The following is a 13,840-nucleotide window of genomic DNA, read 5'->3' as shown; positions in this document are numbered from 1 at the left end:
TAATAGCAGTATTTTTGTGAAGTGACATTTGGTATTTCTTCCACTGAATCATAAGAGACATTGGACAAATGGTAACTTTTATGATAAAGTTCACTGCTATAAGGTCTTTAAAGCTTCCAGGTTTATAGCCCTGTGATTTTTCTTAAAAAAAAAAAATAAAAAAAAAAAAGCGTTTCTTTTTTTTCCTCACAAAACAAAGGAGGCTTACATAGGTGAATACAATCTATTTTAATGCAACCTGTTATGCACATGGATTGTTCCACTGGAGCCATATCCATGGTGTGAGGGGACTTTGGTGCCTGGTTCCCCAGAGAAAGGAGCCTCTCAGTGAGATTTGGAGGAACAAGGGAGATCTTGGTGTTAATAAAGGAAGAATGGGTTGAGAGACACATAGGAGACAAGGGAAACCAGCAAGCCCACGGTACAGGAAATGCCACAATTTCCTGCCACAAGGAGAATTTTGATTAAAGCCAATATGTCTTATCCTCATCCAAGCTTGAAACACAGAAATACTGGAAATTAGGTTAAGTACAGCTGCTGTGTAAGGTAGCTACTTACATAGTGTGTGAGACTTATGCTTACTTGGAGTAATCAGAGTAAATTTAAATAATTCTCATGGTACATTCTGCATTCTTTAAAATAAAATAATATAAGAAAGTGTCTTCTTTGTACAACAAATATGGTTACCATTGTCAATATTGAATGACTAAAGAAACGTAGCTTCCTGGATCAAGGTAAATAAAAAACAACATCTTTCTAAAAAGGTCTAAGAATCCCTTACCTTTGAGTTTCCTGCATACTTCAATGCAAAAATCAGACCAGATATGTAGACAGCTAAATATAGATATAAATAAATATGGAAACTTTATTGTCATTAGAATAGAGATGTATAATTCAGTCAATATTGTAAAAAGTCTTGGTGTAAATACACGTACTCTGCTGATGTTAGTAGTTCAGGGGCTTTTTTTTTTTGACTGCAGTAGAACCAAATTACTTAGTGCATTAGGGAATAAAGCTATATTTTTCCACAAATTGATGTACATTTCTTGTCCTGAAGTTGAAGAAAGTAATTAGGTTTTAAGGAATTGACAAAAACTTACAAAATTTCCGTGCCTTTAGAGAGCAGTAAACACGATTGCATTTGAACATTTTTCTGTAGCAGGCAAGTGAAGGACAGCTTAATGATCTGTGGAAGGAATAAAGTAACATTTAGCATGAGAAATGTTTATTAAATGTCATATGTTTATAAGAAGAGGGAGCTATTAGCAATTCCTTTAATGTTTCTGTGAGGCTGGTTATATTTTACAGACCCATATTGTCAAATACCCATTTGGAAATAATAGTGCAAAAATCCCTATAGTAATTTCTAAGAACCTCATAGACTTATTCCACCCTAATAGACGTTCTGTGTAATTGTTTAACCAGAAGAGGACCCCCCCCACCCACCCCACCCCACACGCTGCAGTCAAGTGAAATCTTTTAAGTCTGTGACAAGACAAATAACCTAGTTCATACATGGTTCAAAAAACTTTCCAGACCATATGTTTTGAAAGCGCTATATTTGCTTTTGGAATATGGTTTGTAGCACTTTTTCTGTTGTTTGTGTTGACAAAAATATGATTCCCTTCTCCTAAGGAGCTTTATGAGAGCTTGTCATGACATAGATGGAAAGGAGCAGTTTTAGCAATGTAGAGGTTGGCATTTTCAAAGGACTCTGCGTGACTAACCATGCCAATTGCTATTGAAATGCAGTGGAAGTGTCTAATTACTTCAAGCATCTTGGAAAAGCTCAGTTTAGATTAATAGAATAATACCACTCACCAACATTCCTGTGTATAAAGGCAAGCCCACCTGCAGATGCCACTGTGCAAACCTTGAGCAGTGAGAAGATACAGACAAGGATTTTATGCAGTGAAAGTCTCAGCTCTGCAGGAACTGTTACGTTAATGACACAGAGAAGGATGGGAGACTGTATTGCTCTGTAGCCTAATTCTCCTGATGGTTCCTCGGTTGTTACAGTGCCATAATCATCTACTAGGCAATTGTGACTGTGGGATGAGTGTAGTCATTGTCAGAAAAAGTTGCTGCAGAAGCCCAAGAAAATACTTCAGAATTTCAGAAGTAGGTCAAATAGCTGCTTTGGTGTTTTCTCTTTGTGTACTTAGCACAGAAGAGAGATCCTTGTATGTGAGGCTGTACTTGTAGATGGTAGTGTAAAAGAAGTGTGATGTCTGGAGCCAAATGAGGAGGGAAAAAAAAAAAATAAAAAAGGAACCAGAGATCGGCTTCAGTAATGAATTGGAACAGAAAAGAGGATTTGCCTTTTTTTTTTTTCCCAATTTTTATGCTAATACAGATTTTTTGCTGATCTTTTTATCTCTCAGAATATCAGGAAATATTTCTATTTATTTACTGTAGGAACACATAGCAGAATCATTGCTTATAGCAGTTGCTACTCCTATCAGTAACCAAGTAACCACAATACATTGTTCGATGTTTACTGCAGTCTCATTAGATTGTGGGGAGATTGATCACAGAGTGGTGACATTTACTTATCATTTTCAGCATATATTTAGAGGAAGCTTTGTAAATAACCTCTTCACCATGAGTCACCATACACAGACAGCTTCATTTTAATCTGATGCAGTAACTAATTTTAACTGAAAGAGCATTAAATTGTTCGCAAATTAGATTAGAAAGTATCTTAGAGTTGATTGACAAGAGACAAAACATAGTGTGTCCACACATAATCTGGACTTACGAGTCCTTATGTGTGTTCTGTTTGTTTGTTTGTTTCTGAGTGTTAACTAAATTAGTAAATATATATCTGAATAATATGTGTGCAGTAGCAGTATCTGGCATTTACTTGCTCTCTCTTCTCTTGGTGAATACAGTAGCTCATTCAGAGAAAAATGAAGGATTGCAGTATTTGGCTGACACTTAACACTCAATATTTTGTCCTAGACCTGCTAAAATTCTTAAAGATATGCTTCAGGCATTTTCTAAGTTTGATGGAGTAATTTCAATCCATAAATTTAAAATTAAAGACATGCTTTTTGGTTCTAGTGAATTTATAGCCACAGTAAATATATATATATAAATATATATATATAAATGTCTAATCTAGGGTTAAAATCTGTACTGATTTACAAGACTGGATATCTGCAGATTGTCTACGTTATTTGATGAAAGTAAATTTGTTCATCAAAATCCAGTGTTATGCATCAAAGAGAAATAACGGTCTGTTAGCTGTGGAGATAATAATTTAAGATCTTTAAAATGACAGAACAGGCAAGATAATCTGCTGCGAGCCTCCATGCTGCAGGAGAGGCACGTAGTTCAGAATTCTAACGTGTCTTGAACCTGTGAAGATGCAAGTATTGCTAGTGTTTATTTTCAGAAGTTAGAAACAGTCTTTCCACTTTAGTGGAGTAAAACACAGCCAGGAGTGTTTGTCATTCAAACAGAAAGAAACTCAATGGTTTACTCCATTATTCAGTACTGTGTGCTATTTATATAAGAACAGGTCTTGCTGTGTCTTTTTCAAATGCACCTTTGTTATAGAATTGATGGTGGGTATGGGGTTCTATCTGGAGGCTATGCTAACTTCTATATAGCCACACAAATATTCAAAGCAAGTCTAATTTTTGTTTTTTCCTGTTTGTTTTTGTTTTGTTTTGTTTTAACCAAAAAGAAATGGATAGAATGATTAACTTCTAGATGTTGTCTCAGCGTTGAGTTTTGTGGACTGAGGATTTCAATTTGCTTTAAGATAAAATTAACCCTTTCTATACCCTATCATATTCAATTCAGAATATGAATCTTTTATCATTGTTTACACCAAGAATACAGCAGATTTTGAAGCTTTATATAGCTTGATGGCTTCTGTTTTTAAATTATGATTTCTGTGCTTTAAAATTTCACTAAAAATGACCCAGTCTGTTAAGGGATGTATAAGGGATGTATGATTTTCATTACTGTCAACGTGGGCAGGACAAATTACCGATATATTCTGTAAATTTACTGTCACCCCATCTAGCATGTAGTGAATACACCTTTTGCCAGAGAAGTTCACATCAACAAAAAATTTGACAGCCCTCTTTTTTGGAGAGGATAAATGGACGGACCAGGTATGAGTTTGCTCCAAGTCCATCTCAGAATTTAGTTTGATCCATTTTTACATGTCCTGCAGAGTAAGATTTGTATAATGTCTTTCAATGAAGACAGTTTGAAAAAAACAGTAGTTGAATTATCTTCATTTTGTTTATTTGATTGATTCCCTTGAATCGTCCCAATCATTCCCCCCTAAATATTGTGAAGAGTATCTCTGTGCAAATTAGTTGTAGAAACAAATCTCTAAAACAAACAACAAAATGTCTTGTGCTTTCTAATAACTCACATTTGACATGCTGGTGCTTTTTGGTTTTGAGCCTGAAAAAAGCTTCTGAGAGCATTTGGCTCATTTGTTAAGTCTGAGAACTCCTTTTTTTGATCTAACATCCAGAGAAGGTTGTCTGTCCTCCCTGCTGAGCAGAGACAGAGCTTGTCCTATAAAGCTGTGGGCTCGCATGCTGAAGTGAGGCAGTGGTCTGGATTTCAAAAATAATATGCTTTCATGTGTATCTAACCAGTTATGCTTTTATCTTCACTAAATACATGACCAGGCTGAAAACTGTGTATTGTCAAACAGTGTAAAACATAATGGATAGAGTAGGTTTAGTTTCAGTGTTTAGGTAGTATCCTCAGCTAGCTCCTTTTTTAATGAAAAGGTTTGCTTGTTGGTTGGTTGGCTGGTTGGATTTTGTTGTTGTTGTTTTCCTATTTCAGACAAAGTTTGGTTGGTCTTAAACTTTGTCTTATTCCCATCGACCAAATCTGTTCAGAACACTTGAGCTGTCCCAAGGTAGTTTGCAGCATATTACAGTGTTGCATTTTTTATTCAAGACATAAACTACCAAGGACAATTTAGCAAATCTTATGAGTTTATTGGAACCAATAAATTTCATTTACAGGGGAAAATACTTTGCACAGATATTGTAAAGCTGTCTCCTTCATGCCAAAGTCAACCTATATTTAGAACAGATTTAAATGTCTGAAGTGGTATATAGTGAATATTTTAATAATGAATATTTTTCTTATACGAATCAGGGATATTTATATTTCTATTCATAGTGTGTGTTAGAATGCACCCGGAATAATGAAACCTGTCTTGAACTGGGAAAAAACTCAATGTTAATACGAGTAAGAAAAAGGCCCCAGCAAACCATAATCCAGACCCAAGGCTGCAAGTTGCATGTGAAGCACTAGTAAATTTATCCATTAGCAGGTGCAAGTTTATCTTCTCTTGTGCTTGTTATCAAGTATTCCCAGGTGTGTATGTATTCATAAAGTATAAATTAAAATGCCTTCAATATTAGCAACAAATTCACATAATACAAGGACCATAAGGCACAGTATTTTTCCCACATCAACAACAAAATACAGAAATATTCATAAAATTAAATACAAAAGTGAATAGTCTTCCTGTCTTAGTAATATATTATTTCCTCAGAACATAACAATACCAGAAAGAAAAGAAATCACAATAACAAAAATAAAATACAGTCACATTATTTGGTTAATGACCCTATCTTGTGGAGCAGCGCCCACGCTTCAGCACATTAATAGCTCTCATATACATTTTTGTTGAACTGAGTCCTTGAAGGAACTGCATTGCCTGATGGCGAATTACTTGACACTCCGCACTCTGTCCCCGTGGAAGCGTTCTGGATGCAGTTTATCATGTCCGCGTTATGACTGAGTAGGAATATAGCAGCCCTTTATTACACGGGGGCATATCAGGGGGCAGTATTTCCATGGTTTTGTGCTTGGTTCAGCCTTTGGCCAGCACCACAGCTTGCTTTCTGCCCCCGTTGCCCTACAGTGTGCACGTCTCTCACAAATACCTGCTGGAAGGTCTTGCCATCAACAAGAGAGGAAAAGCACGATTCGGAGAAGGATGGCCCTTGTGAAAGCATTTATTTATGTTCACCAGAACAGGGTGAGTGAGAGCAGCCAAGGGCAGCCGGCCAATGCCCATAACCTGCTCCCCACGCCTCCTGTCCCAGCCACTGCTGGGTGCAGGGGAGGGGTGCGCTGGGTGTTCACCATGCTGCACTTCTAGTGGGGAGCTTTCAGGGCCCTCCTACCCCTGCCAGAGCCCTGTCACTTCTCTGCTGGAGGTGGCGCCTGTCTGTGGAATAAAGGCTTTATTCCCAGAGAGTTGGCACCCGATTCTGCCTTCTGAGAAAGTGGATTTAGTTTTTGGAGGTGGCCTTTCAAAGGAGACAACTCAGACAAGGATTCAGATAAGGGGAGAGGTGGCAGCAGTCATTTTCTCTCCTTTTCTGTTTTTGGTTTTGCTTTTTGTTGTTGTTGTTTTTTCTTGTTTTTATGTTTTTCTCTATGCAAAGATGTGGGTTTGGGGTTGTCATGCTGGATGTTTGTTTTTGCTTTTTCTCTGTCTAGTGGAGGAAACATCATAGAATGATACAAATGTTACTCTAAGAGCCAAACAATGGGAGCAGTTACTTTAATGACTGCTGATATTTCTTCTTTTGCCTTTCATTACTTTGCATCCTCAACTCTGTGTGTAGGAGCCATGTTTATATTAAAGAATTAAGTTTTGAAGTTAGGTGTTTGTTAACTTGTGAGTACAGCTGAATTTCTGCAGAGAGAGAAAAGGGGATGGAAGGCTGTGTGTACATTCAGATTCTTAAGAGGTTATTTCTTTTATTTATTCTTCTTCCTTCTGAAGTCCTTAAGCCAAAGTAGTGCTGCCATCCCATCGCTGTGTGTGGGATCAGAGCATCTTTCTTGTTTTAAAATGAAGTCGTGACATACTTAAACTAGGGAACAGGGGGGAAGAAAGTGAAGAGTTGTATTACAGTCTCTTTGCAGTTTAAAACCAAAACCAAGCAAAAATATGGATTTATAGATACATTTGGACAGCACTTGCGCATTATCCAGTGGTCTGGAAAGTGTGTTTTAAACAGGATGCCACTGTCACTGGGTGTTTTTCACTTCAGTCAGTGGGACGCCCATAATCCCCAGATATGCCTCCTGGGTGATCTCCTGGTCATGACTCTGGGCATGGTGGCTCTTCCCCAAACCTGCAGGTGACTGCAGAGGTTGGCTCCCAAGCCTGGGCTCCATTTCCGTCATGCAGGGGAAGAGGGCTGTGCAAGCGCCTATGCGCTCTGAATGGCGCAGTGCACCAAATCCGCAGGGATTATTAATGCGGTGTTTTCTGTTTCCAGGTGTCTGCTTGCAGAGCTTGTAGAACAGTTCTTGGTGATACAAATTGGCAGCTTAGATATTTTACTGTAAGGGTTTATCCCATTAGACATCCTTTCATCATAATCTTTGTAAATCAGCTTTATCAGCGATATATACTATGCTGGTTGCTGAAGTTGCTTTCCAGGCACGTGAGAGATTTAAAATAAATAACCTGACAAATTTCCGCCCTCTTCAATTGAACCTTCCAGATGTTGTTAAGGAACCCTCCAGTTTTTAAAGGAAGGGTGTATTTTGTATGCTCTTTTTGAGCAAGTAGCTTTTAACCCTGTTGGTGAACCGAATGCAGGAGAGTGCAGGCCGTGCATGGGAAGCTCTGCTATTTAGAGAACCTGCATACCTGGTCAGGATAATTTTATCAGCTCTTCTACATAGCATTAAAAAGATGATACAGCTTGATCTTCATGTGTGAATATCCTTAGCTCCTTGGAGACCTGATTACAGTGTTTTGATCTCCATTATAATTTTTTTTAAAGCAAGCAGTTGGTGGCTACATCTTCATCTAGTTTACAGAAAGACGCAAGGTGTGAATTGCAGACAGATATTTGTGGATTTTGTAGATACAGAAAAATTGAGGAAAAAAGCAAGATACAACCTCTGTGAATATATTATATTAAATGCACTTTTGATATTTCCAATCTCATGCTCTTCTAAGAATTAAATCCCTGTGCCAACAGGGTTGTTTGGATGTGAATGCATAAATATTGATTAGATGCGTGATGTATGGCTTTAAATTTGTGTGAAGTTATATTTCCCTAATTCATATATGTATGGCTTTAATTTAACATAAACATTGTATACGTATAATACAAAAGTAAAATGTCAGTACTAGCATAGACAAAAATTGTGGTTTGCACCCTTTCAGAAAGTTTGGTCTTCCACAATTTAAGTTTATTTGAAGCTACTCCTTACACACCCAGTTCTGAAGAGTCAGCTCTATTTTTTGCCTTTGCCCTGTCCCTGAAGGGTGGAGAGTTTGTTATTCTTTAATTGCATGTCAACTTAAACATACTTCCTATCAAGTTAAAAAAGATAAAGGCTTTATATAAATTGAAATCTACTTTGCACTAAAACTTCTTTCTGTAACAGCATCAAACCATGATTCACTACCGCCACTAGTCATGTGAAAAAAGGGGTCTTGAAGTGGTTTGATCTCATTATGGTAAATTCAGTCCATGTGACTGAAAAAAAAGAAAAAAAAAAAAAGGTTTTGATTGTTCTGATTTCCTTGAAATTATTGCTCCATATCAGAACAAATGGCTAAATAGGCAATGTGCCTGCTATTTCCTGAAGTCGGGTTTTCTGTTATGGAACACACCACAGTTGTGCAATCACATTGGGTGGGGGCATGGCCACTGTAACGAGCTGCAAAACTCAGTAATAAAAGCCTTTCATTTCTCAGTCTAGGTTTTGATCCCTGAAAGAGAAATGAAAGAGAACACTTTAATTAATGATATTGAGAGAGGATTTTAAGGAGGAAGAGAGGATGAATTCCTGTAGGTAACTGGCTTGAGGCAGTTCAGTCAATGTAAATATAATGAGTGCAGGTGTTCACGTCCTACCCCAAATACACTTACTTTAAGTGACAACACTTTAAAGTTCTGGCTTACAGTTGCCCCTGTGAGGACAGAGCTCTGGTTTTCTTTCAGACCAGTCCTTATACAGTATATCCCTGACCCTGTACTGAGTTCTGCAGCATCTGTCATAAAGTACTGAATTCAATACTGAATCATACAATACAAATGATGATATAGATTGTATTTACTTTTTTGTCTATTTCTAACATTTCCATCTCTTCTTCTTTTTTCTTTTACATGCTTTCTTATGTACAGCAGACCATTTAGGGATCGAATTCATGGGTAAGTTTTCTCTTCTCTTTTTTCACTGTCTAACATGTATCTTGGTGCCTCATCCCAAAGCACGTGGAAGTTAATGGGAAGACTCCCATGAACTTCATCAGTGGATTTTGGATTGGGCTTTGAGAACAGCTCCTGTTATATTTACTGATTACATATGAAATTATATCAAGATCTATTTTTTCTCTTGTCCACTCTTGTTTATAGAGAGCTATAAACTTCATAGTAATGTTTTGTGTGTGTGTTTTGTTTTGTTTTGTATTTTATTGTTGTTTAATGAAATGTATTGTAGAAATTATATGGGTGTATCATGACATTTTATATGAGATTTTAGAAAGAAGTTAGAGCCTATCTTCATGTAAAGGAAAATAAATTTTAAAATAGAGAGCATTTTTGTTTGTTTTCAGAATTTGGTATTGACTGCAGTGTTAATGTGTAACTATGTTTAATGTGAACCATTTCATTAGCATTTAACAGAGAAGTTGCAGGGATTCTTTTCAGAAAAAATGACAAATAAGCTTTTTCCTAACCTGAAGTTAAATTAAGCAGGAGTGAATAACAGATCAGAAGAATTCCTTTTTATATTTTTTGAAAAAAAAAGGTGATATTCTATTGAATCCATTGCTGTCTTGTAATGTATTCGTAGCCCGAGCAACTGACAGACTTAATAGGTCATTGCTTCACCTCTCAGCTGGGGATCTGCAGAGAGTGGATGGGTTATTTTCTTTAGGAAGCTCAAGTCTGTCCTTAGTAGAGTTAGTGAACTGATGCATCTTTTGTGTAAAAAAAAAAAAAAAAAGCAACTATTGCATATGACTGAAGACACTGTAATAAAAAGCTTGTGAACTTGTATGGATGTCATAAAAAATTACCTTTAGTGCATCCTTTGCATGTGTTGAGTTTTGCCCATTTTTTTTTCAGATTTTAAAAGTAAAAATATGATAACCTTATGACTGTAAGTGATGATATGGGGTTTATTTTGGCAATTCAAGTATAAGTTGTCATTATACCAACATGGTGATGAATATTAACAGTGCAGCTGATTTAGCAAGAGGACAGCTAGCAGGTGGAGGGATTTTTTTCCTACTGCTTTTGGACTTTTGTGGCATACCTAGAGACCTGTCTCCAGGTTCAGACTCCCTAGGTAAGGGCAAAGATTTACAGTCTGAATTGAGTCCAGTGGATGCCCACCAAGATGGCCAGGGAGCTCAAGACATGCAAAGAGATGCAAAGTGCACTAGTTTCATAGAGGAGGACAAAGTGGAATCTCCCTCCCATCTAAAACTATCTGATGACTACTTACAGAGAAGACAGAATTGGACTCTTTGTGGAGGTGAGGGAGGCGGTGGGCCCAAACAGCATCAAAAAAAAAAAAAAAAAAGTTCACATTACTTACTATGAAACACTGGAACAGGTTCCCCAGAGACACTGGGGAGCTTCCATTGCTGGAGATTTTTAAGGCTTGGCTGGAGAGGTCTCTGAGTACCCTGATGGTGCTGCAAGTGGGCTCTGCTTTGAGCAGCTGGTTGGGCAGGATATGCCCTCCAGTGATCCCTTTCAGCCTTTGTTATGCTGTGATTCTGTGAGCTCTAGAAGCTTGGTGTTTCACTTCACTTTATAGGAAACTTTAAAAGTACTGGTGGAATTAATGCAAGTGTTTCTGTAGACTTCGTTGACAAGCAAAATTTTTTACACGGAAGATTCTGCATATATTATAATTTTACTGCTTAACTGAAATTGTAAGCAGCAATCTTGAGGCATACGAACTGAAAGATAAGCATATACATAAAAGAAAGAGGATAAGGAACACATACAGGATTCAAAGAGTAAGCTTTTCCATAGGAAGCAGGAAAGCGTACCGTAGGAGGCAAAGCTGAAGCATTTTAGCTTCATTTTGAACATTTTATTTTCTTTTCTTTGTTTTTGTATTGTTTTGTTTTGTTTGTTTGTTTTTACGATGTCTCTTTTAAGACTTGAAATAAAGCCAATCCCTGTAGTCTTGGCTCAGAGTAGTCTTCGCATATGAGTAGCTTTCTGATTGTCTTATTTAATATCGGAACAGATCCTGATTGTATACAAATTAATGAAATCTTGTGTCTCCAGCCTGGAAATATTATGACAGAGCCTAAGATGAGGCCTGAGGTGTTTTATGGTGGGCTAGAAAAAAGCAAAATCCAGAACTACACATGAAAGTGAAATGCTTGTGCTTCTTAAAGCTGCCTCCCACCCCCCACCCCCCTTTAAGAACTACTTAAGAAGTGTAAGCAAATATGGAATCATTACTGTACACAAAGCAAAATATACAAATCCCCACTCTGTATACAGAGACATGAGGTGACGATATACGCATCCTGTTATGGCCACCAATGCAAAGTCTTTCCCATCAGTTTACTTCTGTACTGTAGAAAATAATCACAATTACTGCGACAAATATTTTTAAGTTATTAGAAATAGCAATGTATGGGTGATGCAAAGCTTAGCCTCAATTGCGTGTAATCCAGGACATGCTTTCTAGCATTTTCTTTGTGTTTATGGGTTCAGTTGCTTTAGGGATTCCACTTCTATCATTGTCTTCTGGGAATTTTGCTTTTGAAGTTCCCCTGTTCTTTGAGGAAAATAGTGTAATAATTGATTTGGAGAGTATTGTCACTTTCAAAATAGAACTGAATTTCACTTTGTTTTTCCTGACTGATAATGAAGGAATGGAAGATACCGCTGCACTCTCTTAGAAACATTTTGTAATTAGGTGAAGTGAAACAGTAATGGTGAACACTACATAAAAACCTAGAATTTGGATCCCTGCCTTGCTTTTCAAAATTATTTTCACCACTTTTTCACAAACTTGTTCTAAGAGCAAAAGCCACGTAAGCCTGGATTCCTGGGGAAGGCTGGACTCTCCACGGTCAGTAAAACTAAAAGCTTATTTAAATAAGAACATCCATCCCTGGAGATGCCCCAGTGGAGCAGATGAATGGTCCATCTAATTAAGCATTCAGTCTCTAAGGAAAGGAAATGAGCCATTTTTTGTCAGACTCTCAAGAATCCAGATTTGCTGGAGTATAGACTCCTGCCCAGTTCTTTTACTCTCCTTATACGGATCTGCCGTCCATGAATTCGCGTGTCCTTTTGAACTGGCTGGTACTGCCTTCCCCCACAAGCTCCAGCAGCTGCCAGTTGCAGAGGTTCTCACTGGCAGTCTGTGTACCTTGCTGTCCCATTACCTGCCAAACCCACCTCCAGCCAGGACCTTTGACTGATCTTTAGTTCTCTCTCACATGCAGCATTTTTTGAACATGAGTTATACATTCAGTTTATCTGACACACTTGCTGTTTTGTTATCCTTGACCATGTTCCCCTCTGCCTCCTTTTGGATATTATTTGGTTTATGTTCTGTATGCTATTGTGCATGCACAAACATGAATACCTGGTACTTTAGTATTATTGCTGGCCTTGGTTTGGAGTGTCTGTTTCTTCATACGGATAGCAGAGATAAATGCAGACTTATTAATGTGGCATATCAGTTTTAAAATGTTGCAAATATGACAACAGATGTATGCTTCTGATGTATGCTCATGCAGCTTCTGTGGGAAAAATGAAATTCATATATGTGTTCAGGGGACACTGTCCTCTCAAAAATGTACATCTAAGTATTGTAATCAGAGTGGCTGAGCTTCTTGAAATTTCTGATGATATGGTCATGTTGCACATTGCCTAATACCTCAAAGGAAAGAAAAAATAAAGTCTTGTTTAGTACTCACTTGTGTGAACTAGATTCAGTTCCCACCTCTGATGCAATCTACTCGAAAGGCTGTGGGCAATATATTTTTATCACTCTGTGCCTTACTTTCTCATTTACTATCTTTTTTGTCAGGCTTTTACATTTAGATTTCTCAACTCTCTGGGGACTAAATCTCTTTTTGTAGTGCATAACACAGTTTTCTTCCTTGTGAGAGGCTGAAAGGTTCACCTACTCTTCGCTGCTGCTCCCTGGTTCCTCCTAGGAGCATGCCATGGTGCACTGGGGACCTGCCTTGCCTCAGCATGCAGGGTGCCTGGTCTGGATTGGTGCACATTTCTGTGGGGTTCCCAAAATGTCTCACCAATGATGATGCTTGCAATGTCATTTAAATTTCTATCACATAGGTAAGTAAATATTATCATGATGTTCCTATAAACAGGCTGAACATCTATGTGTATTAACAATTTTGTGTCAATTGAAAGTAGGCTGGCTGTTGCTAGTGCTTGTTTGGGGCAGTGAGTTTGTAATAAATGAGAGAGATTGAAAGAAGTATTGAATGAGAGAACTAAATGATGTATTGTTAGCTCTAGTGTGGGGTAGAGTATGTACACATCACAATCAGTCTTCTTGACTTTCAGAACTGAATGTTTGTTTGGTTAGTTGGAAATATTGATGATGAAGCCAAACATCTCTGATAGCCAATACGGCTGATCTGGTTATTTGGTGAGATGGTAGTTGCAACCCGGTTGGTAGCTGGGTTGTGGAGACTGACCTCATGTGTGCGTGTCTCAGCTGCAGAGTAAAATCTGCTTTAACTAATGCGCAAAAGAGATGCAGAAGCCTGAGGGTGATTTTACAAACAAGTGTTCCGGGTAAAGAGTCAGTCGGTACCCAAGACAAGGAGTCATCA

At 37.8% G+C, this 13,840-nt stretch overlaps 1 protein-coding gene across 5 annotated transcripts in view; it reads left to right on the top strand.

Annotated features, from left to right (window-relative positions):
* Positions 1-13,840, top strand: part of NRG3 (neuregulin 3) — a 394,717-nt gene that overhangs the window by 317,362 nt on the left and 63,515 nt on the right. For 3 of the 5 annotated variants that reach the window (XM_027459940.3, XM_013105802.5, XM_038181161.2), the window contains exon 4: positions 9,168-9,194. The exons of 1 other annotated variant lie outside the window; for it this stretch is intronic. In XM_027459940.3, the coding sequence (XP_027315741.3) occupies positions 9,168-9,194 (27 nt within the window). The remainder of the gene's footprint in view (positions 1-9,167; positions 9,195-13,840) is intronic. One more of the 5 variants, XM_027459942.3, reaches the window with a different exon arrangement.

Source organism: Anas platyrhynchos, chromosome 6, assembly GCF_047663525.1.
Source record: "Anas platyrhynchos isolate ZD024472 breed Pekin duck chromosome 6, IASCAAS_PekinDuck_T2T, whole genome shotgun sequence".
Classification (NCBI taxonomy): Eukaryota; Metazoa; Chordata; class Aves; order Anseriformes; family Anatidae; genus Anas; species Anas platyrhynchos.
Note: the sequence above shows the minus strand (reverse complement) of the source record. Positions and strands in the feature narration are given on the sequence as shown.